General features: G+C 36.9%; 2 protein-coding genes and 2 long non-coding RNA genes across 6 annotated transcripts in view; 2 read left to right on the forward strand and 2 right to left on the reverse strand.

Moving 5' to 3' along the window:
- The window catches only part of LOC127496667 (uncharacterized), a 20,769-nt gene extending 16,940 nt beyond the window's left edge, over window positions 1-3,829 (reverse strand). Inside the window, exons 1-4 of the long non-coding RNA XR_007925354.1 lie at window positions 3,682-3,829; window positions 1,542-1,771; window positions 935-1,197; window positions 737-860 (exon numbers count right to left, since the gene is read on the reverse strand). This is a non-coding gene — a long non-coding RNA (uncharacterized LOC127496667). The remainder of the gene's footprint in view (window positions 1-736; window positions 861-934; window positions 1,198-1,541; window positions 1,772-3,681) is intronic.
- Window positions 3,620-11,354, forward strand: tnfrsf1a (tumor necrosis factor receptor superfamily, member 1a). 2 transcript variants are annotated; one of them, XM_051864328.1, is made up of 10 exons: window positions 3,620-3,862; window positions 4,249-4,373; window positions 5,039-5,150; window positions 5,403-5,531; window positions 5,981-6,130; window positions 6,237-6,321; window positions 6,584-6,666; window positions 7,007-7,155; window positions 8,855-8,972; window positions 9,084-11,354. In XM_051864328.1, exons 2-10 carry the CDS (start codon window positions 4,338-4,340, stop codon window positions 9,383-9,385), a joined length of 1,164 nt encoding a protein of 387 aa, XP_051720288.1. In that variant the 5' UTR covers window positions 3,620-3,862; window positions 4,249-4,337; the 3' UTR covers window positions 9,386-11,354. The 2 variants fall into 2 exon arrangements, with proteins under 2 accessions (XP_051720288.1, XP_051720289.1); XM_051864329.1 differs by having other exon boundaries at window positions 3,691-3,862; window positions 4,299-4,373.
- A 796-nt stretch (window positions 11,355-12,150) lies between these two features.
- On the forward strand, window positions 12,151-20,389 carry plekhg6 (pleckstrin homology domain containing, family G (with RhoGef domain) member 6). 2 transcript variants are annotated; one of them, XM_051866268.1, is made up of 9 exons: window positions 12,151-12,295; window positions 14,438-14,630; window positions 16,009-16,140; window positions 16,281-16,433; window positions 17,760-17,855; window positions 18,110-18,160; window positions 18,523-18,672; window positions 18,796-18,906; window positions 19,981-20,389. In XM_051866268.1, exons 1-9 carry the CDS (start codon window positions 12,276-12,278, stop codon window positions 20,140-20,142), a joined length of 1,068 nt encoding a protein of 355 aa, XP_051722228.1. In that variant the 5' UTR covers window positions 12,151-12,275; the 3' UTR covers window positions 20,143-20,389. The 2 variants fall into 2 exon arrangements, with proteins under 2 accessions (XP_051722228.1, XP_051722229.1); XM_051866269.1 differs by having other exon boundaries at window positions 18,796-20,389.
- LOC127497644 (uncharacterized) lies at window positions 18,494-21,754 on the reverse strand. Its single transcript, XR_007925598.1, has 3 exons — window positions 20,600-21,754; window positions 18,734-18,827; window positions 18,494-18,651 (listed from the first exon to the last, which is right to left on the reverse strand). It is a non-coding gene; the product is annotated as an uncharacterized LOC127497644 (long non-coding RNA).
- Window positions 21,755-22,227: the final 473 nt, after the last annotated feature.

A 22,227-nucleotide genomic window follows, 5' to 3' on the forward strand; every position in this document is an offset into this window, starting at 1 on the left:
TCGAAATCAAAACAGTCCATAAACTATAAATCCTCACGAAAACTCGCGAATACTTCAGTCCAGCCAGCTCGCGCGTCAACCAGAACTGAACGTGAGAGATCAGCCTGTGTCAAATATCTTGGTTTCTGAATGGACGGTTGGCTTGATTGACATGTCCCCACGAACGCTAACTTTCGGGCATGATTTATATATCATCGACATGTCCTCAGAAAACGTTAGCACGCTTTGAACAATGGTTTGGAGATTGCGTGTTTCATCGAGAGCGCATTTCCTGTTCTGCACATCCGCGACAAAACAGTTGATTATTTACGAACGAAAGCTCATAGAAACGTGAAAATGGTCTCATTTGAAAGAAAATATCCTAAGCTAGTTTGTAGCTTTTTTGATACTGTTTTAGTTTGATACTGACTTAAGCAGCCCTTATCAAAAGTGCGGGGGTCAATTTCTGTCTTTTTGAAAGTGCGGGGGTCCTGACCCCCCTGTCCCGCGTGCCAACGGCGCGCCTGACATCACCCCACCGCCCCGGCTGGCCCCCTCCAGAATTATGAATGCCCCTCAGTTCGTGCGTCCTGGCACCGGCTCTGCTTGAGTTGTGTGTATGTGTCTGTTAGATTAGTTATGTATTTGTGACTCTCCTTAGACAGTACGCCAAATACGCATACTATTACGCATGCTATTTACTATCTGATTATTTGTAAGTGTGAACTCGTGAACTACGTACAGCGGTGGCCCTCACCCTTTGTGTGTTAAAGAAGGTCGCTCAAGGAGTTGGGTGAAGCATGGTCAGTCTCATGGTGTTACAGCGGCATCTATGGCTCACCCTCACAGAGATCCGTGATTGAGATAAGACACCAAAAGGCCTGTTTGGGGATGCAGTTAGAGTATTCTCTGAGAAAATCAAGGAAGCCCAAAAGCAGTTGCTACCAAATCAGACCTTAGAAGATTACAGCAGATAGTCCGGACTGCTGAGCAAATCACTGGTACAACCCTCCCCACTCTCCAAGAACAGTACTCATCCAGAGAGAGTAGAAGGGCTGGAAAAATCATTCTGGACGCCTCACACCCAGGCCACTTCCTCTTTTGACGCCTGATTGGCGCTATAGAGCACTGAACACCAGAACGGCCAGGCTTAGGAACAGTTTCTTCCCTCAGGCAATCCATCTCATAACCAGTTAAAGCCCTCACTTGGCAATAAACCTGTGCAATACACAACACTATTTATACATTTATTTATTTAACACACCATACTTCTTATTTACATTGCTTGCATTTGTACATAACCTACCTGTTCATACATATACTTTCTTCTGTCTATTTTTGTACAACCCGAATTCTAGAAATGTTGGGACATTTTTTAAATTTGAATAAAATGAAAACTATAAGACTTTCAAATCACAGGAGCCAATATTTATTCACAATAGAACATAGATAACATAAATGTTTAAACTGAGAAATTTTACAATTTTATGCACTAAATGAGCTCCTTTCAAATTTGATGCCTGCTACAGGTCTCAAAATAGTTGGGACGGGGGCATGTTTACCATGGTGTAGCATCTCCTCTTCTTTTCAAAACAGTTTGAAGATGTCTGGGCATCGAGGTTATGTTTTTCTGGAGTTTTGGTGTTGGAATTTGGTCCCATTCTTGCCTGATATAGGCTTCCAGCTGCTGAAGACTTTGTGGTCGTCTTTGACGTATTTTTCTCTATAGGTGAAAGATCTGGACTGCAGGCAGGCCAATTCAGCACCCGGACTCTTCTACAACGAAGCCATGCTGTTACAATATATAATCAGACAAGCCAAATTAATATAACTCACAGCACCATATGAAAAGTTCAGAGCAGCAAAGACAAAAACAAAGAGCAAACTACTGCTCTACTGACACAGCCCTTCTTAAAGGCCACTAATTGGAGTCAAAACAGGCTGCTGCTGTCAACAGTGGGTGGAGCTTCAGTGACATCAACAGTGTCAGAGAGACTTTCAAAATTAAAAATGACAATAATAGTGTAATCTGGCAGCAAACTCTGCGGGTGCAGTATTGGCCTTGTTGGTCAAGCTAATGAAACAGCATTAAACAGCCATTTGAGCAGAGAAAGTGTCTGTGGTTAAACAACCTTGCAAGACTGGAATCAGTTATGCTATTTTTTCAGTGAGAACTCACCTTTCAAAAACATGCTATTCACAAGACCTTTGCCAATCTTAGTTCTATCTTAAATATATAAACAAACACACACACACAGAGTTACATAGATAAGTAAAAAATAGCTAAATAAAAAACAACAACTCAATAGCCATCTAACTTTAATACACAAGTAGCAGCACAATGTTTTTTTGTTATTGTTTGTTTTATAATTAGTCTTTTGAATTAGTGCATTATCTTACAGAACAATCCGTGGGCATTTTTTTTTACAATCTCCATGGTTACACATCAGGTCACAGGGGAAATGGAGACAGGATGTGGTTTCAGAGGTGAGGAAGTTTTTTCTTCGCCTCAGCAGCTAAGCGCAACATTGTGTCTGCTATAATAATAATAATTTTAAAAAAGTCTTCAACTTTAAGCAGTGAACAGTTTAAGAGCCTTACCTCATATTGCACCTAGAGAAAAATAAAGACAAAACTTGTAACAGGGAGGGCTATGAAAACAATTCCTCAGTTGTTATGCAACGCAAAAAAGCATGCATTTATTTTTTATGTGCAGTCTGAAGTGGTATGAGAATGTGCCATTACTTAAAGGGACAGTTCACTCATAAATGAGAATTCTGTCATCATTTGCTCATTCTCAGGTCATTCTAACTTTCTTTCTTACATGATGGAACACAAAAAGAGACATTTTGAAGAACTGTACTCCTCTTTGTATGCATTGACAACGAATGGTGACCGAAGATTTCAAGCCTTAAGAGGGACACAAAACCACCATAACACATAATAAAAGTGTTCCATATGACTGGTTTTCTGAAGCCATATTGTGACTCTTCATGAGAGAAGACAGGCACATCATACACTACAATATGTGTTCCAAAATTGGCTCAAAATATCAGACATGTTTGATATCCTCCAAATGGACAGAATAGTCTGAAGCTCATTATTTATTATGCCCATCATTGACACTGACGGTCCAAAATCCGCAGGCTGGCTCCAACTTTCGGCAACTGGAGTCAACTCATCCAGCTGCTATTCAGGGTAAAAGTCATTCCAGAAAATTATGTCTTGACTCATTTGAGTCAGATCTTGTTTTACAAAACCATTTTGAAGATTCAATCTGACCTGGTTCTCATGTTCAAATCACTTAATCAGTAACCTGCAAGTTGCAACCATTAACCAAAACATTCTTTAAAAAATGTCTTCTATTTGTTTTGAGAAGAAAGAAAGTCATGACATGAGGCTGAGTTTCATTTTTGGGTGAATTATGACTTGAGTTTTCTTTAACTCTAGTTTGATATAAAGACTGTATTAGGCTAAAGTGTATTCTCCAACACACAACATAAGACTACAGCATAGCAATGCCTGCTTTAGCACTTTCTCTATGAACGTTTATCTTTTGTTTCCTGCAATGTGGCGCCATTAGGCTACTGCGTAAAGACTGTGCCTTTCTCAAAGTTGTAATAGAGGCCAAGTTCAAGTACTTTCGGTTTCATCCCCTAGAATTCCTGCGTTCACGAGAACTGGCACGCGAGAAGGACTTACTTGTGACGCATGACATTTCCAGTTAAAGACTGCCCTTCCTTCTCCGAGGAAATGGACGGTAGCGATACTTTGCAAATCTCACGTTTTTAAAACACTTTTCTATGTTTTTTTTTGCTCAACTGAGGATGATAAAAAGTTTGGGGAGAATAATAAAGGAGACGTTTGATCGCCATGAGTAGAGGTAAGGTAACTCGCTGTTCACTGTAAAATCTCCTTACGGAACGATTGCTATCTTTAATGTGGCGCTTTCAAGTGCAAGTGTGGGCGTCGAGATTGTACCCTAGGGTTAAAGCGGGGGAAAATGTTAAATCGTCTCCCTGTTTGCCGTGTTTATTAGTCTACATGTCCGTGGGGTTCTCAGCTACCATTAACAATAAAATCTATATTTGATGTGTGCTTTAGATCTGATTATCAGTTTCTCTTGTGGTAGGCATTATTTCGCAACAGGTTACTGTAAGGATACTCTGCTTGATATACAAGGAAATCAGAGTTCATGAAAACTGTTGCTTTTATTTGACTACATAATGCTGTGAAATGAATAATTAGGCAATTATTAACTCTTCCCAGCACTTAAGCCTTCTTCTTTCATCCACCGACCCACCGCCCTCTCCGGATAGTGTGTTGAAATAAGAAGGAGTGCGCCCTCTGCAGCGGCCATGAGGAAATGTCAGCTCTGGACTTGTGTATTGCTGGTAAGAAAGGATTTGCAAAGCATTTACTCAGCAGTAAGCTGTCATTTTCAAAAGTGCCCAGGTTATCATCTAAAATAACTCTGTAAAGGGTATGTTTTTCATCATGGTTGACTGTCGTTTGATTGGTTAAACAACATGAACTATAAGCCATAAAACAAGCACGAACCATGAAATATGAACCATGAAATATAGTTTTGATAGGTTACTTAGTTACTATCTGTACATGGAATGGAGCACAATGGTCAGGTTCTGTCATTTATTTTTGATGATAATAAATGAACCCTTTAAGACAGACATGAGATTTTTAAGTGATGATATTAGCTAAATATTTCCTGATGAAGAACTACCTTACCCATAATCCTGAAGAAATATCCACCACCAATCAGAGAAGTCACTTTATATTGTACACATAGTTCATACCTCCAAAGAATTTATGAGGCTCTTTCATGACTCATTATTGGTATTAAAATTTGTAGGCTGCAGGCTGTCCATACATAGCCATTCATTCATCCAATTTTTATTTTCATAATAAAGACACAGTCTGACCAAATGATGATATAAAAAAAAAAGGAGCTTTTGGTTTATTCACCATATTTGAAATGAAAGCATAGCCACAGTCATTTCCCCTTACATTCTTAACCCATATGATCTTGTGTTCCCTGCAGATTCTAATCAGCCAGTCATATATAATATCAGTTAGTGGAGCAGAGAATGGAAGTTGTCCTGAAGATCAATACTGGAATTCGAAAGGATTCTGCTGTAATAAATGTCTTGCAGGTAAAGCAAAATTAATTCAACGCTTTAGGTTATAGACATGTAATGTGTCCTTTATGTCTAGTTTATGTCCTTTCATTAATTATTAAATGATGTGACTGAAGAACACTTGTCATATAATGGATCAAAGCTGTTAGCATTTAAAACAGGTTATATGGGCAATATAGCAACAGGGTATGTTTTACAAATAAATCTTTTGTTCAGCTTTTATAGATGTTTTTTTCTCCTCCTTTCTACTCATGTTTCCTACTTTAGGGTTTAAGCTGAAAGAGAAATGCCCTGAACGTTTGATGAGGTCAGAATGTGAGAAATGTGAGGATGGAACCTTCCTAGAGAAACCAAATTACTCTATAAACTGCTTCAGATGCCAGGAGTGCAAAAAACGTAATGCCACTGTAACTTTTCGAATTTCATGTTTTAAGGGATAGTCCACCCAAAAATGAAAATTCTGTCATCGTTTACTCACCCTCACATCGTTTCAGATCTGGATGACATTCTTTCTTCTGCAGAACACACAAGATATTTTGAAAAATGTTATAACAGTTTTTGTCCTTACAATGATTGTCAATGGGGTACAAAGCAACATTGGACTCCACTGACTTGAATTTTATCGACAAAAAACAATATTTTTCAAAAAATCTTGTTTTGTGTTCCACAGAAGAAAGAAAGTTATAAATGTTTGAATGCACATGCGGGTGAGTAAATGATGACAGAATTTTCTTTTTTGGACAAAAGTATCCCATTAAGTGGATGATTGTTAAAATCTTCACACAACCAATTCATTTGATCTTTTCTATGTTTACATATGTCTTTCATCTGTCACTTATCCACAGCCCATTCCATAGAGAAATCAAAATGTACGCATGAAACCAATAGGGTGTGTGGGTGTGTGAAAGGATATTACAAGAAGACTTTATCCGCCTCAGACTGGGAATGTTCTCGCTGTAAGGAGTGTGGACCTGGACAGGAGAAAACTGGAGATTGTAAGTTCCTCAAGCTTAATAAAGCTTTATAAATTAAATAAAGTTATATATTAATCTCATATTTACACTGTAGGATACCCTTGGTTAATGTTTCTATTTTTGTCAGGTGGGGAGGAACAGAATACACTGTGTAAGTGCATAGAAAATCATTACCTTGCCAAGGATAAAAAGTCCTGTGAACCATGCGTCAAGTAAGTCACACCTCAGTACTTGTTTTATTTGTCTATTTGTCTATTTACTTATTTGTCAAATTTTATGTTAGACTATTCTCTGCATGTCGTTGCTGCTCATCCGCATACACTCCAGCACATATATGTACCATCAAACACTGAAGTGTATTGAATTAGCCCATGAAGATTATTTTTAGGCTAATTAACAGATAAATTAAGAGATCTGAATAACATTAAACATAATAATCAATATGTTTAGTAAAGTTTTCTCTATGCCTTATAGATGTCAGACAGGGTGTGAACACTTGTGCATACCCAGCACTACACCAGTGCTCATTAGATCCGCCAAACCAACAACTTCGTCAGGTGAGTACTGATCAACATCCGATCCATCCAAAATTTGTATCCATCAGAGACAGAAATTATGAGTCGGTTGTTGATGTCTGTTAGCTTTCCACATATTTTGAATGCCAAACAGGCAACTCTTGGGAAACTATGAATTTAGAGTGTATTGATAAAGAGAACCAGGACAAAAATCTTTGAAAAACATGAGTAATCTTGGGAAGTCCCTTCTATCTTTCATGTTCTTTTGAATTTGCCCTGCCGTGACTAAGCAAAGTGTATCTGCGGTCCAAAAACAACATGTGTCTTCAGGCATGTTTAGAGGTGATTTTAATTTGTGTTTCTCACCACATTGATCTTTCAGACACATTACCTCAAATACTGGTTCCCATTTGTGCATGTATCACGGTTGTAGCTTTGGGAGTGTTTATGTTATATGAAGGCCTCAGACTTTGGAGGAAGAGGAATCGTGCTTTGTCATCGCAGACATCATCACCTGCTCCCGAAGATCAGGTAAAATTCTTGATTAACCTATGACAAACGCTAGCATAGACACCACACCATTCTTCTCCTCACTCAGCATGAATGATTCATTTTTTTATGTTGAACACATAATTACTGTACTGCTGTTTTCACAGAAGATGATTCAGTTTTGAAGATAAATACTAATATGTATAATTTTTCGCAATGTACCTATACAGACTCTTAACCGACCTAATTTCCAATTAAAAATTTAGACAATAAATAACAACAAAATAGTACTGATTTTTTTAATTAAATAAATGCCCAGCTGGTGCTGTATATACATACAGACCAACATTTAAAATTTTGGGGGTCTGTAAAACTTTTTAATGTTTTTGAAAGAAGCCTCTTATGCTCACTAAGGCTTATTTTACTCTATTAAGTAACAAATATATACAAATATATATTTTTAAATAAATAAATAAGATAATAAATAAGATAATATTTTAAAATAAAATATCTTCTAATTTATTCCTAAATTTACGGTCTTCAGTGTCACAAGATCCTTCAGAAATCTTTCTAATATGCTGATTTGGTGCTCAAGAAATATTTATTATTATTATCAATGTTAAAAACAGTTGTGCTGGTTAATATTTTTGTGGAAACCATGATGCCTTTTCTTCAGGATTCATTGATGAATAGAATGTTTATTTCATTTATTTGAAATAGAAATCATTTGTCTCAATGTAAATGTCTTTACTCTCAGTTTTAATCAATATAATGCATTTTTGCTAAATAAAAGTATTTATTGCTTTAAAAATATGTTTTCTTATACTTTATCAGATAAAGTTATTTTTCAGGCCAAGACCCCTTGCTGGCTCAGGCAGGGCTCAGAATCATAATCATAGAATATTTATCTAAGATTACTTACATGCTGATAGGTCCTTTACATGCAATCATTCCCACATGACACAAGCTGATTGGCCTCTGCTGATCCTGCAGCCAATGAGATGTTCAATATTTAAATAATCTGGTTCGTTGTTTGCTGTAAGCTAGTCCTGCAGCGCGCTATCGGGGTTCCCCTGAAACCCTCCACCTCCCCCAGCTCCATCTGCCTAGATCTGCTACGGGATTTATGTATGTCTATTTACAGCGTTGGGGAAAGTTACTTTTAAAAGTAATGCATTACAATATTGCGTTACTCCCTAAAAAAAGTAACTAATTGTGTTATTTAGTTACTTTTTATGGAAAGTAATGCTTTATGTTGCTTTTGCGTTACTTTTTCTCATCTGGGCTGGGCTGTTTGTTTGTTTGTTTTTAAAACAACAAAAAAGGTTCTAATTTTGGCAAATGTAAAGGCCCTTTCACACCAAAAGTGAAATGAATAAGTCTCAGGCTGAAGTGCGAATTCAGTGTAGCAGATCTAGTCCACCAAGACCAAATGCATTAGCATTGCCATATAACATGCTAAAACTATTTTGAGAGTTGTCAACTTAACTTGTTATTTAATGTATTTTTTTTCAAGATCATGCAATGATCATGTGATGTGTTATATCTTATTTGACTGGTGACTGGACTGCTGTGTGTGTGTGTGTGTGTGTGTGTGTGTGTGTGTGTGTTTGTGTGTGTAGACAAAGAATCACCAAGAGTTGGATATGACTGAAATGGTTAATGAATGATGGTTTTATGCAATTACTAATAATTACTTATGTTCTTAAGTAATTATAATTCTTTTTTATGTTCTCCACAGACATTGATTATCACGATCCCACCAGACAAAATAAATGAGAGTGCTCCTTTTACAAATCAGCCGTGCGAACCTGAACAGCACAGAAAACTCCCAGACTGCGTCCCAAGAGAGATCAAAAGTATGTCTGTTTGTATTTGTTTCTACACGCAAATCTCTTGAGGCTTGAGTAATGACAGTTAAAGATGATTAATGACTGTTGTCTGTCTCTTCCCATTTCTGTCTCTTGTAGTTCATGAATTCTTCTATTTTGTGCTGGACGAGGTCCCTGTCGGACGATTTAAAGAACTGGTACGTCAGCTTGGCGTTTCTGAGCAGAACATTGAAAGGGCAGAACAAGACAACCGGAAGTACAAGGATGCCCAATACCAGATGCTGAAGGTTTGGAGTGACAGTGGCAGTGGAGGAGGGAACAATGTTTTGCCATGTCACCGCATCCAGATGTTCATCGAAACATTGAGGGACATGTATTTGGTTAACTGTGCGGACAACATCGAGAACAGGTTCCTTTCGCAGGACACAAGCGCTCCATAATGATTCCATTGGAAAAGAATGGAGAACAGGGCATTAATAGAGATCTTAACCTTCCACTAAATTCCATTGGATTCCTTTGAAAGTGGAAGTGCATCTACAGCTGTATTACTGGATAACACCATGCCATATTTCCAGTTGTCTGAAGATTTCACACTAAAAATGTTTTATGAACATGCATATATTCTTGTAGTATGTATGTAGTGTTGTGTGTAAATATTTCATCAAGGCTTTTTCTGGTGCAGTTAAAGTTTATATATATATATATATATATATGAACAAGGGTGGTGGGGTGGTTGGGGTTTGGGTTGTCATTTTTTACAAATTTAATGGAGATGACATAATCATGGATATTCTCTGCCAGTTCTCCTTATAATAGCACAAAACTCACAAAAACATGTCCAGTTCACATTTCACCATAAAAAATATATACACTACTGTTCAAAAGCTGGAGATCAATAAGGTTTTTTATGAAAAGACAATCTTTTTTGAAAGAAGATTATGTTCCCTAAGGCTGCATTTATTTGATCAAATTATTGTGAAAACAATAATAATGTGAAGTATTACTTTTAAATTTAACGTAACCATTTTCATTTTTTATATAGTTGAACATTTTATTCTTTCTTACGATTTTTAGCAGCCATTTCTCCAGTCTTCAGTATTACTTTAAGAAATCAGGAAGTTTATTTTAACTTTTTTGGGTGGTAAAATGTGACCTGATCATGTTCTTGATGTGTTTTGTGAGATATGTGACCCTGGACCACAAAATCATTCATAAGTCGCACGGCTATATTTGTAGCAATAGCCAACAATACACTGTATGGGTCAAAATTATCGATTTTTCTTTTATGCCAGCAATAATTAAGATATTAAGTAAGGATCATGTTCCATGAAGATATTTTGTACATTTCCTACCGTAAATATATCAAAAATGAGTGAATATGCATTGCTAAGGTCTTCATTTGGACAACTTTGAAGGCAATTTTCTCAGTATTTTGATTTTTTTGCACGCTCAGATTCAGTTGTATCTCAGCCAAATATTGTCCTATCCTAACAAACCATACATCAACGGAAAGATTATTTATTCAACTTTCAGATGATGTATAAATCTCAATTTCAAAAAATTGACCCTTATGACTGGTTTAGTAGTCCCGGGTCACATATACCTAATAATGCCTTCAGCTGTATAGAATTAACGTTAAACTAGAGGTATTTTTGAACCAAAAGCTCTCTTTAATTGCATTTGTATTGCCATATGTTTTCTGTGTATCATTCCACAGCTTTCTCATGGGATTTTAATATGGTGCTTCAGCAAAAATAATAGCATTAATATGTGCATGTGCCAATATAAAGCTGATTTGACCACAGATTATTTGTATCAAGCTTTCAAGGTAAATCTTGTAGATTTGTTAGCTGAATATGCTAATGGATAAATTTAGCTTTTTCTGCTTTTCAGTGTTTAAATGTTGCTTTAATGTCTTTAAAATGTTCTGTCCTTCTGTCCAGCAGATTTTTTTTAAGTGTTATTGCACACATATTTGGCTCATGTCCCCTAGGCAGCTCTGTTTTTTTTAATTGAACTTTTATTAACCTGGAAAGCATGACCCTTGCTACAGTCATAAAATTTTAATCTCCTTTTCATCTTGTTTCCATAACAGCAGACTTGGGTTTTTATACTTTTACTTTCCATTCTTTCTCTTTAGAAATGTGTAATATAATATGCAAGCTAATCTCTGTGCATTCAAATATCATGAGCCAATTAGAAGCATTTATTTTTGCTTAGAACAAACTTAATGTCCCAAAAATGAATTTTATTTTTTTTAATACCCACCGATATGCACTTTTTCTTTTTAAATGGACAATTGTAGAATTACAAATATGGTGACTTTTTGTATACAAATGGTATAAAATGATGTACATACACACACACACACACACACATATCTTCCAAAAATAAACTTTATATTTTGAAGACACGTGTAATTTGCTTTTTATTCAAAGTGATTCCCATTTTAGATGAAAATGATTGTTAGTAGCCTCTCTTGAGAAACCTGGAAGTTCAAGCTTTAATGAAAGGGCTCACCAGCACTAAATCTACTAGTGTTTTGTTAGCAGACCCTTAACCACTGGACAAACACCACCCAGCCATCTTTTGATGAAGGTGCTTATGTAATTATGTCTTGAAGCATGTCTGTTATGATCTTGCGCAATGTTGCTTTTCTGCATTCCCATCCCACTAAATTAATTACTGTCTGATTTCTCAGGCCCTCTGCCCCCTTTTTTTTTTGTTTTTAATCAGCTGAGCTGCAAGCTTTCTCTCCTCGACTTACGGTACCACACAATTTGTGCTATGGACGAATAATTTTAGAAGATGATAAAATGGCCAAAAATCCAAAAGATTTAAACTTGAAGAATGAACCTGAGCCAAATCACCTAAACATCGCCGTAACATCATGTTGATGGGTTTTTCTTGGGTAAACACCTATCAAAACCTAAAAGGCATGTTCATTTCCTGATTGGTCACTAAATAACATGCATCTTTCTTCCTTATTGTGCATGTGTGTGTATTTGTGTGTGCACATGCTTGTCTAGGTGGGACTAAACCACAAATCTATCATCCCTGTCTAAACAATTATAACTTTACATGTTGTTATGTACCTGTGATCAACCTGTTGGTTGTCAATCACATCAAAAAGCACTAATGGCCTAATCAGGTTTATGTTCTCAGGGTGCAGCCATTGTTGAGATCTGAGACTGAAGAATCCGGTCTCACTTGTTCAACCTGTTACTGAAGGAAGGGTTGAAGAAGAATGAAAAAGAGAAAGACACAGAGGACTCAGTCTGGAAGACGAGGGATAGAGAAAGAGACCTTTAAGATGTCCGTCTGAAGGAAATGGACACAGATAAATCCAGGTATCTACTGAGGAAGACTTGCCAGAGTCAATGTGTGTGTGTGACTTTGTGTGATTGGTTAAGGAGATTTTCTGAAATAAGAATCATATCTAAATATTTAAAGGAGATAACTGAGTAAATCTTGTTTTGACGCAGATTTTGACGTTGATTTAAGTGAAGTTACTTCTATATCACTGATTGATTTTCTTTCTAAATGATGCGTTTATGTAGATCCCATGTTATGCTTTTATGTTTAAGTGCAAATGTGAATTTGCAAACGTATGTGCATGTGTATGGCGGTGTGTGTGTTTGTAAGTTCAGCGTATTTTACCTTCAACTGATGGTTGATGATGATTAAGTTGACAAGGTGAGTTTAAGCGGAATTGGTGTATTGCCAAAAAAATGATGTCAAACGTGGGCTGACTCTCTGATCTTTCTCAGAACATGTGTGAGTCTTATGAATCACACACTAATGAATTTCTTGCCTATGAGATTCATACCTGGGTAAATATGACTCACCTTACAGTGAATCGTGTGAATCAGATCCAGTAAAGGTATGTTTGTTTAGCTTCAGTGTGTCTGTACATGTCAGAGTCACTTGCAAATTGAGTATTCTCACCATATTTTGCAGACAGATTTTTCCTCAGAAGTAAGCTAAGATAAGATTTAGGTTATAGTGATTATAAATAGCTGCATATAAAAACAATCAAAGCAATGTCTCCATTTAGATAGCAAAGTTAACGTGTGTGTTTATGTGTGTGATTCAGGTATTCCCTATGTTGTGGGGACAAAATGGATGGCAATACCAGACATCTTTGAACTTGTGGGACATTTTTTTTTGGCCCCCATGAGGAAAACAGCTTATAAATCACGCTAAATTATATATTTTGAAAATGTAAAAATGCAGAAGGTTTTCTATGATGGGTAGGTTAGGGGTAGGGTTAGGGGGATAGAATATACAGTTTGTGTGTGTGTGTGTGTGTGTGTGTGTGTGTGTGTGTGTGTGTGTGTGTGTGTGTGTGTGTGTGTGTGTGTGTGTGTGTGTGTGTGTGTGTGTGTGTACATGCGTTTTTGTGATTTATGAGGTCACAAATTTGTACAATGACATTGGTATTACACTGTTATTACGACGTAAACATGAAATATGAGGACATTTCATGAGTCCTCATTTTTAAAATAGCTTTAAAAACATACTAAACAATGTTTTATTAAAAATGTAAAAATGCAGAATGTTTTCTGTGATGGGTAGGTTTAGGGGTAGTGTAGGGGGATAGAATGTACAGTTTGTACAGTATAAAAACCATTACGCCTATGGAATGTCCTCACTTTGATAGCAAAACAAACCTGTGTGTGTGTGTGTGTGTGTGTGTGTGTGTGTGTGTGCGTGCGTTTTTGTAACATATCAGGACACAAATTTGTATAATGACATGGGTATGACATAGGTATTACAAGGAGAGGGTGACTTATGAGGACATTACCCCATGTCCCCATTTTTCAAAAGGCTTATAAATCATACAGAATGAGTTTTTTTGAGAAAGTAAAAATGTGCAAAGTTTTCTGTGATGGGTAGGCTTAGGGGTATGGGGATAGAAAATACGGTTTGTACAGTATAAAAATCATTACGCCTATGGAATGTCCCCACAATTCACAAAAACAAAACCTGTGTGCGTGTGCGTGTGCGTGTGTGTGACATTATATTTACTTAGATTATGGGGACAGATCTGAGCTAAATCTGCAGATGTCCTCAATTGTAAAAACAAGTCATGCATAAAATAGCAATAATAATAGTAAAAAATTAAGTTAACTTTATATATAAATCAATAGAAGTCTTCATTAGCTCAAATTAAAAACAGAAGACGTCAATGGAAAATGATAAACATGAAAAACAAGTGGGGTTTGAGAATTTGAGAGTTAAAGGTCACTGCTGGCAGTGGGCTTCAGAAGTCTGGTATCAGTTCCTTCCAGTTGTGGTTTACAGTTTGCATTATATGCACAGTGACAAATGAAGCATAGCATGTTTTTTTTTTTTTTTTTCTGTAATCACTCAATGCTGCCACTACTTTCTGATTTGCTTTCTCTGTTTGTTCTTCCACTGTCTTTCATCTTATTCTCGTTCAAGTGTTAAGATATTAATCCTCTTGTAATCTGATCTGTGCACATTAGTAATCCATCAAAAGGACCGGAACTGAGCAATGTCATGGCCCCAGAGGAAACTGCCCTCGGTGACAAAAGTGACAGACAGCGGGAGGAAGAGAAAGAGTCAGACGCCGTCGTTCCTGATGGATTTATTGCAGTACCATCAGTCAGCCAGCAGAGGGCACGAGAGAAACACAGATACAATACTATAGGCTACCAGGTACTGAATTCATAAGATTATTATTCAGCACTGGATCATGTTTGTAGTATGCAGATGCTTTTCTCCAAACTGACTTGCATTGTATTTTGGATCAATAACGTGACGATCAAAAATAGTCAAAAATTTACTGGTACTGTTCTGATATCATAATAAAAAAAATAAATAAATAAAAAAGCCTCATTAAATAACATTAATTCTTGTGAGGCAAATCTAAGTAGTTGTGCATAATCTTTTATTATTAAAAAAACAGTGAAACAGTTTTGCTAAAACATTTATAAACATTTGAAAATCTTTTGTCAAAAAGGAAATAATATCATAAAGGGGATTCCTAAAAACCAATCATGGGTGTGTGTCAAGGTTAATAAGTCTCTAAAATATTAATCTTTTTTATTAGCTACATAACAAGGTTAGTTCAGATTGTATGTAAAAAATCATGTGGAACAACCTCCCAATATGGAGGGCCAAATTAATCCAAATTAAATATTTAAATAAATGAATAAAAAAAATATTATGTAATAAAAACACATTAATAATTATCTGTAATTTGGCCCTCCATATCCCAATAACTTATGAATTAATAAATAATGATATTTGTTAAAAACTTTTTACCTTGGAAAATATTTAAAATCACATATATTCAAGTTGTAAGGAAAATTGATTGATTGATTGATTAAATAGTAGGCTTATATGGTATACAAAATGTTTTTCCAAAACCATACGAGGCCAACATAAATGTAAAAATTTCATATCTAAGAACCTGGCATATTTTAAACTTTTTTTTTTAAATCGTTTTCTTTATTTAGGACATTATCATTGAGTCTTTTATCAACATCTGTGGTTCATGGCCATGGGAATCAAACCCATGACCTTGAAGTTGCTGGCACCCTCCGCTACCATTTTAGCTACAGGAAACTGGTGCCCTTTTTTTTAAGTCTTTTTAATAAAACACACATTTCAACTGCTTTCATACTGGTGCTCACGTTTAGAAAGTAAAAGTGACATGTGAAGGCCAAGTATGGTAACCCATACTCAGAATTTGTCCTCTACATTTTAGCCATCCAAGTTAGTGCACACACATTAGGAATAGTGAGTAATGAACACACTGCAAACCGTGAACACATACCTGGAGCAGTGGGCAGCAATTTTTGCTGTGGCGCCCAGGGAGCGATTGGGGGTTAGGTGCCTTGCTCAAGAGCACCTCAGTCATTTCCTGCCGAGGTACTGAGAATCGAACCTGCAACCTTCGGGATACCAGTCTGTATCTCTAACCATTAGGCCATGACTGCCCCAATATGTATCCTCAAGTGATCAATCAGTGTCCTCTGCATATTCAGGGCCATGAGGAATGCCACGTCACATATCAATTTTGCATTGTCAGAAAAAGAAGCAGAGGTCAGCTGTGGACTTTTCTACCGTGAGCAAGGGAACATCTGCCGGTGTGAGGACCAGGGGTGCATTAAAGCAGGCACTTTTCAGCCAGGGAGTGTCTGACAAAAACAGCACATTGGAGGTAATTCATTTTTTGCCTAAATTGGGTACATGTTAATGCTGGAGGAGGTGCGTCTGCATGCTGTATTTGTATTAAACAACTATTTTTATTATTATTATTATTATTATTATTATTATATTTCTGTTATTTCTCTCTCTCAGGAACGATCAGGTGGTGTACAGGGGCAGGTGGATGCACTGAAACAAGTTCTGGACTCTTTCATCATACCTGCTGACCTGAGGTGGACATGGGGGCAGGGAGGTACTGAAAAAACACTGGAAAAGAGCTGGACAGACCTAGTGCACGCTCATGAGGTATGGATGAATGGGAGAGACAGATAACTATAGACAATGTTTTTCTCAATCATGTTTTTGTCTCAGTCACATTGTATGGATTAGTACAAAATCACCACCTAGCAAAATAGTTATGTTTTCTCATGAGATTGAGTTGTTCTCACAGCAGCTGCAATAATTAAACTGATCATTTTGATGGCAGATTGTAATCCAGAAAGATCCAAATGACAATCATGAGTGACAACTGGAGTTTCACCCGTAGTCAAAAGCAAAAGACTTCGGACTGCGGAATGGCTACAGAAATTGAAATACACATACACACTGAATACACATAGTGACGCAATGCTGATGTTGTTAACATTAACAATTTGAGAACAAAGTATAACAATAATAATAATTTGCACAGTTTGACGTGATCCGAACTAAGTGATCGTTAGATTTGATCACCATTGGCAGCGCAATTTATTGTAATGCTTTTTTTCTTAGTTGGTCAGAACAAAAGTTGCAGCCATGTTACTTGTTCGGATGACAATTTCTGGTGAAAATTCTTATTTGGTCATACTTCAAGACTACAATCTGTGATTCCGAAGTACAGTATCCACCAGTGCGATGACTGACAGCAAACATTAGATTCATCCGCGCTGAGGAGCCGTGCCGAGGCACAACCCACGTAAAGATAATTCCGCAAATAACTGCAATTGCGGGTTTCAAACAGAGAAGAGGCAAAACTTACGTACTGCAGCTTTAAGGTCATTCATGCCATGTCAGAATTACTGTTATCACGAGATTCCGACTTGTGTTCATGTCCTCGTAAAACTCGGAACTTGTAAACTCAGGATTTGAGTTGCTGTACCACCTGACCGCTGCAGATACATTTTGGAACTTGATTAATTATGCTGCATTCCATTTACCTTGGAAGAGGGATGTCATAGCTGGGAATGACTTCACACCTGAGTTGACCGTGTTTTAGTACACAGGTCAGAAATCTAAGATGGATGCGTCCAGACAAACCTTTACCTTTACAGTACAAACACAGTCATGACTCTGACTTGAGGGGGCGTTCCAGTTAAAAGCTCCTTCTGGGAACTAGGAATTTCCCTCTTCCAAGGAAAAATGGAATGCACCGTTAGATAATGAAAAGACATAATGTTTGCAAAACAGGTTGGGTGATTGGTGATGTCTGCCAAAAGAATAATCATGCTCAATAAGACCAATAATCAAAATCAATTTTGATTTCAAGTTAATACAATGTAGTGGATAAAACACAGAACAGAGAAGATAGCAGAAGTATGTTTACTGTATGTTGGAGTGTTAATGACATCTCTATTTCTCTCTGTCTGTATGTAGTTTATGTCAAAAAACCAGCGACACCAGCAGGAGGCGCTGTGGGAGCTTCTTAATACTGAGCTTACCTACATCAACAAACTCACTATTGCCAAGGAAGTAGGTCATAACATTACAGTTATTTTTTTTTTATTATTATTATTATTGATTTATTACAGTTTATTTGTTCAGATATAGACAATCAATTCACAATAACAACATTAATCAAAAACTGCAGATATCCTTTAACAAATTGTTCCTCAGTCCTATATATTTTTATTCATGCATTTTTTATTTTTATTTTTTTTATATAAATGATGTATGTACCACAGTTGCTAAAGTTTTGGCTAATGCACATCCTCATTTCTGCACAGCTCGTGCTGGCAGCATTGTCACACTGTCATGGATACGGATTTCTTCAGGAAGTATGTGCTTCTCGTCTCTTCTTTCACATATATACATGAAACCCCTTTCTTCTGAATTGATCTTCTAGAGTTACATGCTCAGCAGATTTAAATAGCTGGCAGGCTGTCAGCATAAGCATGACGGAAGTGTGGTCAAATAATGTGCCGTTCACTATCATTTGTCTAAGATCACTCATTCTGTTCATTGAATATAATGTGGAGCATTACTGGTGATGTCACAAATGGAAACAATTGGTGCGGACAAGATGGAAAATTATTTTTCTCTGTCATAGAGCGTGTGGGCGACAGCACACATGTCTGTGGCAATCATCTGCATTGATTAATCTTTTTCCACTTTCTTTCTTTCTTTCTTTCTTTCTTAGGTCAGCCCCACAATGCTCTTTTCCAATCTCCCTTCTATCCTTGACGCACATCGGCTCTTTTGGCATGAAGTGATGTATCCAATGTTACAAGAAGTCCGTCACACTAGACAACCTTTTGACCCCCTGAAACTTGAGGCAGGATTTTTGCAGGTATTATAAATCTGTTGTTCATTAAATTATAAGCAATAAAGCTAAAAATATTTAGCTCTACCTTTTCCATCCCCTCTCTAAATTTCCTTTTATTCTTTCTCCTTCATTTTTCATCTCTTCCAGTTTCCTGACCGTTTTCCTGCATACTTTGAATACTGTTGGGAAGAGGAGAGAAATGTGGAGTTTACACGCAGACAGCTTGACACAAACCCACAATTTCACACCTATCTTACGGTACTGTAAATCATATTCATATGTTAAAAGCAAAGAATTATTCTATTGAAAAAAAATGATTACGCCAAAAAAAGCACAAAAGCAAGCGTTCACTTCAAGTTGAACACACCTAATGTTTTTGAATGAATCAGTTGAATGAATGATTCAATGACTCATTCATGACTTAAAGTAAATGCAGAAAGCGTTACTGAAAAATGCCTGAAATGTGCAAACAATTAATCACACCTGAACCAGCTAATCAAGGTCTTACTGTAGGCATACTAGAAACTTCCTCGCAGGGGTATTGAGGCAAGCTGGAGCTAAACCGAGTTTGGACACCCCTGATTTAGCCAATCGTTTTAAGTTTTGTTTAATGTTAATGTGTACAACGCTGTGTTTTTCAGTTCTTTTTTTTAATTTTATTATAATTTAAATTAGATTTAATAGATCTTAAAGGTGTACAAATGTGCAGAACATGTTTGAAAAACCATTTAAGAAAACTCGATAATAGCTTATACGGAAAAAAAATATTTTTTTATTTGAAGCTAAATAAAGGCTGGAAAACATATTAAATATAGACATAAGAAATGGGTGGAGAGGTGTGAATTTGTTTTCCACATTTCGAACGAACTGTTTACCCCACCAAGTTCCCCTGTCAATGTTTTTTTGTACCAGTGGACAGTATGCAGAGTAAGCAGGTTAGAAATGACTGTAAGATCGCCTGCCTTCATGGTGGTTTGACTGTAGTGGTTGGTTATGGGGGTGAGCTGTTTCCTGAAGGGTACATAGTAGAAGCAACTGCACATTAAGTCCTAAAATGAATTAATATTATCTTTAATTGACTAATTGTAGAGTTAAATGCAAGCCAAAATATAGAATGTCAGAGAACAGAACTGCACCACACTGTTAAAGTTAACGTGCTAATCTGTGATATGATCATTTAGGCAAAAAAAAAAAAAAAAGTATAACTTCAGATGCACAATTCATACCAGAGATGCACAAAAGCCATAGATTACAATCAAATTTGTTTATGCATGAAGATAAATGCATGCATGCATGATGTTCCTGATTATCTTGATGTAATTTGTTTCACAGTGGGTGGAGAATCATCCGCAGTGTGGGCGAATGAGATTGGGCGACATGCAAGCCAAACCTCACCAGAGAATAACAAAATACCCTCTTTTGCTGAAAGCTGTTCAGAAGACCACACAAAACACCCCCACCCAAAACGCAATTGAAAGAATGGTGAGACTGTGACACAATGTTGATGAATCACATCATATGCTGTAAATTTCATTTGTACTGTGTAAACTCTTGTAGGTGTAATATAATAAAAACAAGCATTAAATAATGTTTTTACTAGTAAAAAATAATTGCCATTTATGTAGACATAATATTATCTGGAAATATTTGAAGACTTCATATGCAAAAGCCTCTAAGTGCCGTCTGAAATTTTCTTCTAAAATTTTTATTTTATCAAGCTCGTATATTTAGGTTCAGTAATTTCACTTTAATGGTAATTAATAGGTCCTTTTCATTGCCATTAAAGTGAAATAACTGAACATAAACATACAAGCTTAATAAAAATGCTCATTTTAAAAGAAAATTTCAGATGGCACTTAGAGGCTTTTGCATCTGAAGTCTTCATTTTTTTTATTAATTTCAAATCAACATTATTAGTATAGTGCTTTGTGGTAGATTTTCCAAGACGCACCTGACTTAAGTTACCTGTTCCTGGGGCGTCTCCTAATTGACACCCCTGCGTCTCCAGTCGACATTCAATAAATTTCCTGATCTTTCGGAGCGTCTCCAGTCGACACTCAATAGTACTCGGAGCGTCTCCAAATCGATACTCAATAATATCTTGGTCAATGTCTTGACCCTCAAAAACCTAGTATTCCCTAACCTGACTTGCTGCAGCAATAACCAGAGACTCCAGTTTTTGTCCTTCAAAGCTTTAATCACGGCCGGGAGAGTTCTCATCAATTCCAGAGAATCTCTCTCCGAACAAAGAAATACAGCAGGTTTTATAGGATTTCAGATACATTTCACAGTCAGTATGGCATGATCTATTACTCATTATCATCAGTCACAATATGATTGGTTCAGATTTAAGAAAAACATCTCAGTTCCTCTGTCCCGCTTACTGGCAGAGTAAATTTAGATTAGAACAACTGAATCACAAGATCATCAAAAAATATCACCGGGTTAAAAGTTCAGATTACTCAACAGGATAGAACAGTTTTTCAAAGACTATTTTTTATCCTTAGAAGGATGCTATCTAGCCAGCACAGCAGAATTTTCCCACTTGTTACAACACTCAGTCCTAGTGACTATTTCTCTATTTCAAAGTTAGCTTATTAGGCCTGTAGAAGAAAAGAAATATTAGTCCATTATTAATTAGTTCAAAATTTCCATCACAGCTTACACAAAACAAAAAAAACAAACAAAAAAAAAAAAACAGGCCCTATTGGTCTAAACCAATACTTTAACAGGCCCCAAGCACTACATTGAGCCAACTGGGGGTCCTCAGAAAACACTTATATAAATTATGATATATTGTTGCTTTCTAATTTTTTTTCATAAATCATTACTGTCTGTCACCATTTACATCTGTCTGTGAGTTTCGCAAATATCTAACCAATGAAAAGTATTAAGTAGAGCTTGTGACTAAACCTTGTAACTCATAACTCCACCCCACCTCTATCGTAAATGAAGTGCTGCACGTAGTTTGGACCATCTCGGCTTGTTCCCATTTGAAGTGGAACTCCACAGTGCGTCTGGATTGATGCTATGTGGAATGGAATCAGCGTGACCAGTGTCTAAAACACTTGTACCAACATAACAATTTAACTAATGACAGTCCATGACATCAGTACCGGAGCACCCGTGAGTATAAGAGGGCACCTGCAATATACGTCATCAGTTTTTTTGTCTTCGGCCCTGTCCCAAATGGCACCCTAAACATTCACGGTCTTCCTACGAGTCTGCACTTTCGTGACGTACAACACCGCTTTGACTGTCAGGAAGAAGTCTGCCGCGTAGCTTGCACCAGTGCGGGCTCGGCAAAAGTGCGCATTGAGGGCACATATCGACCGCAAAGGGGGTGCTTGTGAGCACCCTTCTGAAACCTAAAATTGACAAATTGGATTTAACAGACACGCGCACGTGGCAACCATTGTAAGTCCACAAGACCGAAAGTGCATATGAAGTGTGCTATTTGGGACAGGGCTTTCAGGAGCTGTTTGTTTGTGTTAGCGCGTATAAAGACAACTATCATGGATAAGCACTCAAGCAAGTGTTTCAGGAAGTGTGTGCCTCCGTGTTCCAGGTTTTTGACTG

The sequence above is a fragment of the Ctenopharyngodon idella genome, chromosome 16 (assembly GCF_019924925.1).
Source record: "Ctenopharyngodon idella isolate HZGC_01 chromosome 16, HZGC01, whole genome shotgun sequence".
Taxonomy (NCBI): Eukaryota; Metazoa; Chordata; class Actinopteri; order Cypriniformes; family Xenocyprididae; genus Ctenopharyngodon; species Ctenopharyngodon idella.

What these genes read in the sequence shown, in the direction of transcription:
- tnfrsf1a (XM_051864328.1), top strand. Translation starts at nt 4,338, where the DNA reads ATGAGGAAATGTCAGCTCTGGACTTGTGTATTGCTG. An exon ending in ATGCCAGGAGTGCAAAAAAC is followed by an intron (nt 5,532 to 5,980) that starts GTAATGCCACTG and finishes ACTTATCCACAG; the next exon opens with CCCATTCCATAGAGAAATCA. An exon ending in CGTCCCAAGAGAGATCAAAA is followed by an intron (nt 8,973 to 9,083) that starts GTATGTCTGTTT and finishes TGTCTCTTGTAG; the next exon opens with TTCATGAATTCTTCTATTTT.
- plekhg6 (XM_051866268.1), top strand. Translation starts at nt 12,276, where the DNA reads ATGGACACAGATAAATCCAG. An exon ending in AACTCACTATTGCCAAGGAA is followed by an intron (nt 17,856 to 18,109) that starts GTAGGTCATAAC and finishes ATTTCTGCACAG; the next exon opens with CTCGTGCTGGCAGCATTGTC. An exon ending in GATACGGATTTCTTCAGGAA is followed by an intron (nt 18,161 to 18,522) that starts GTATGTGCTTCT and finishes TTTCTTTCTTAG; the next exon opens with GTCAGCCCCACAATGCTCTT.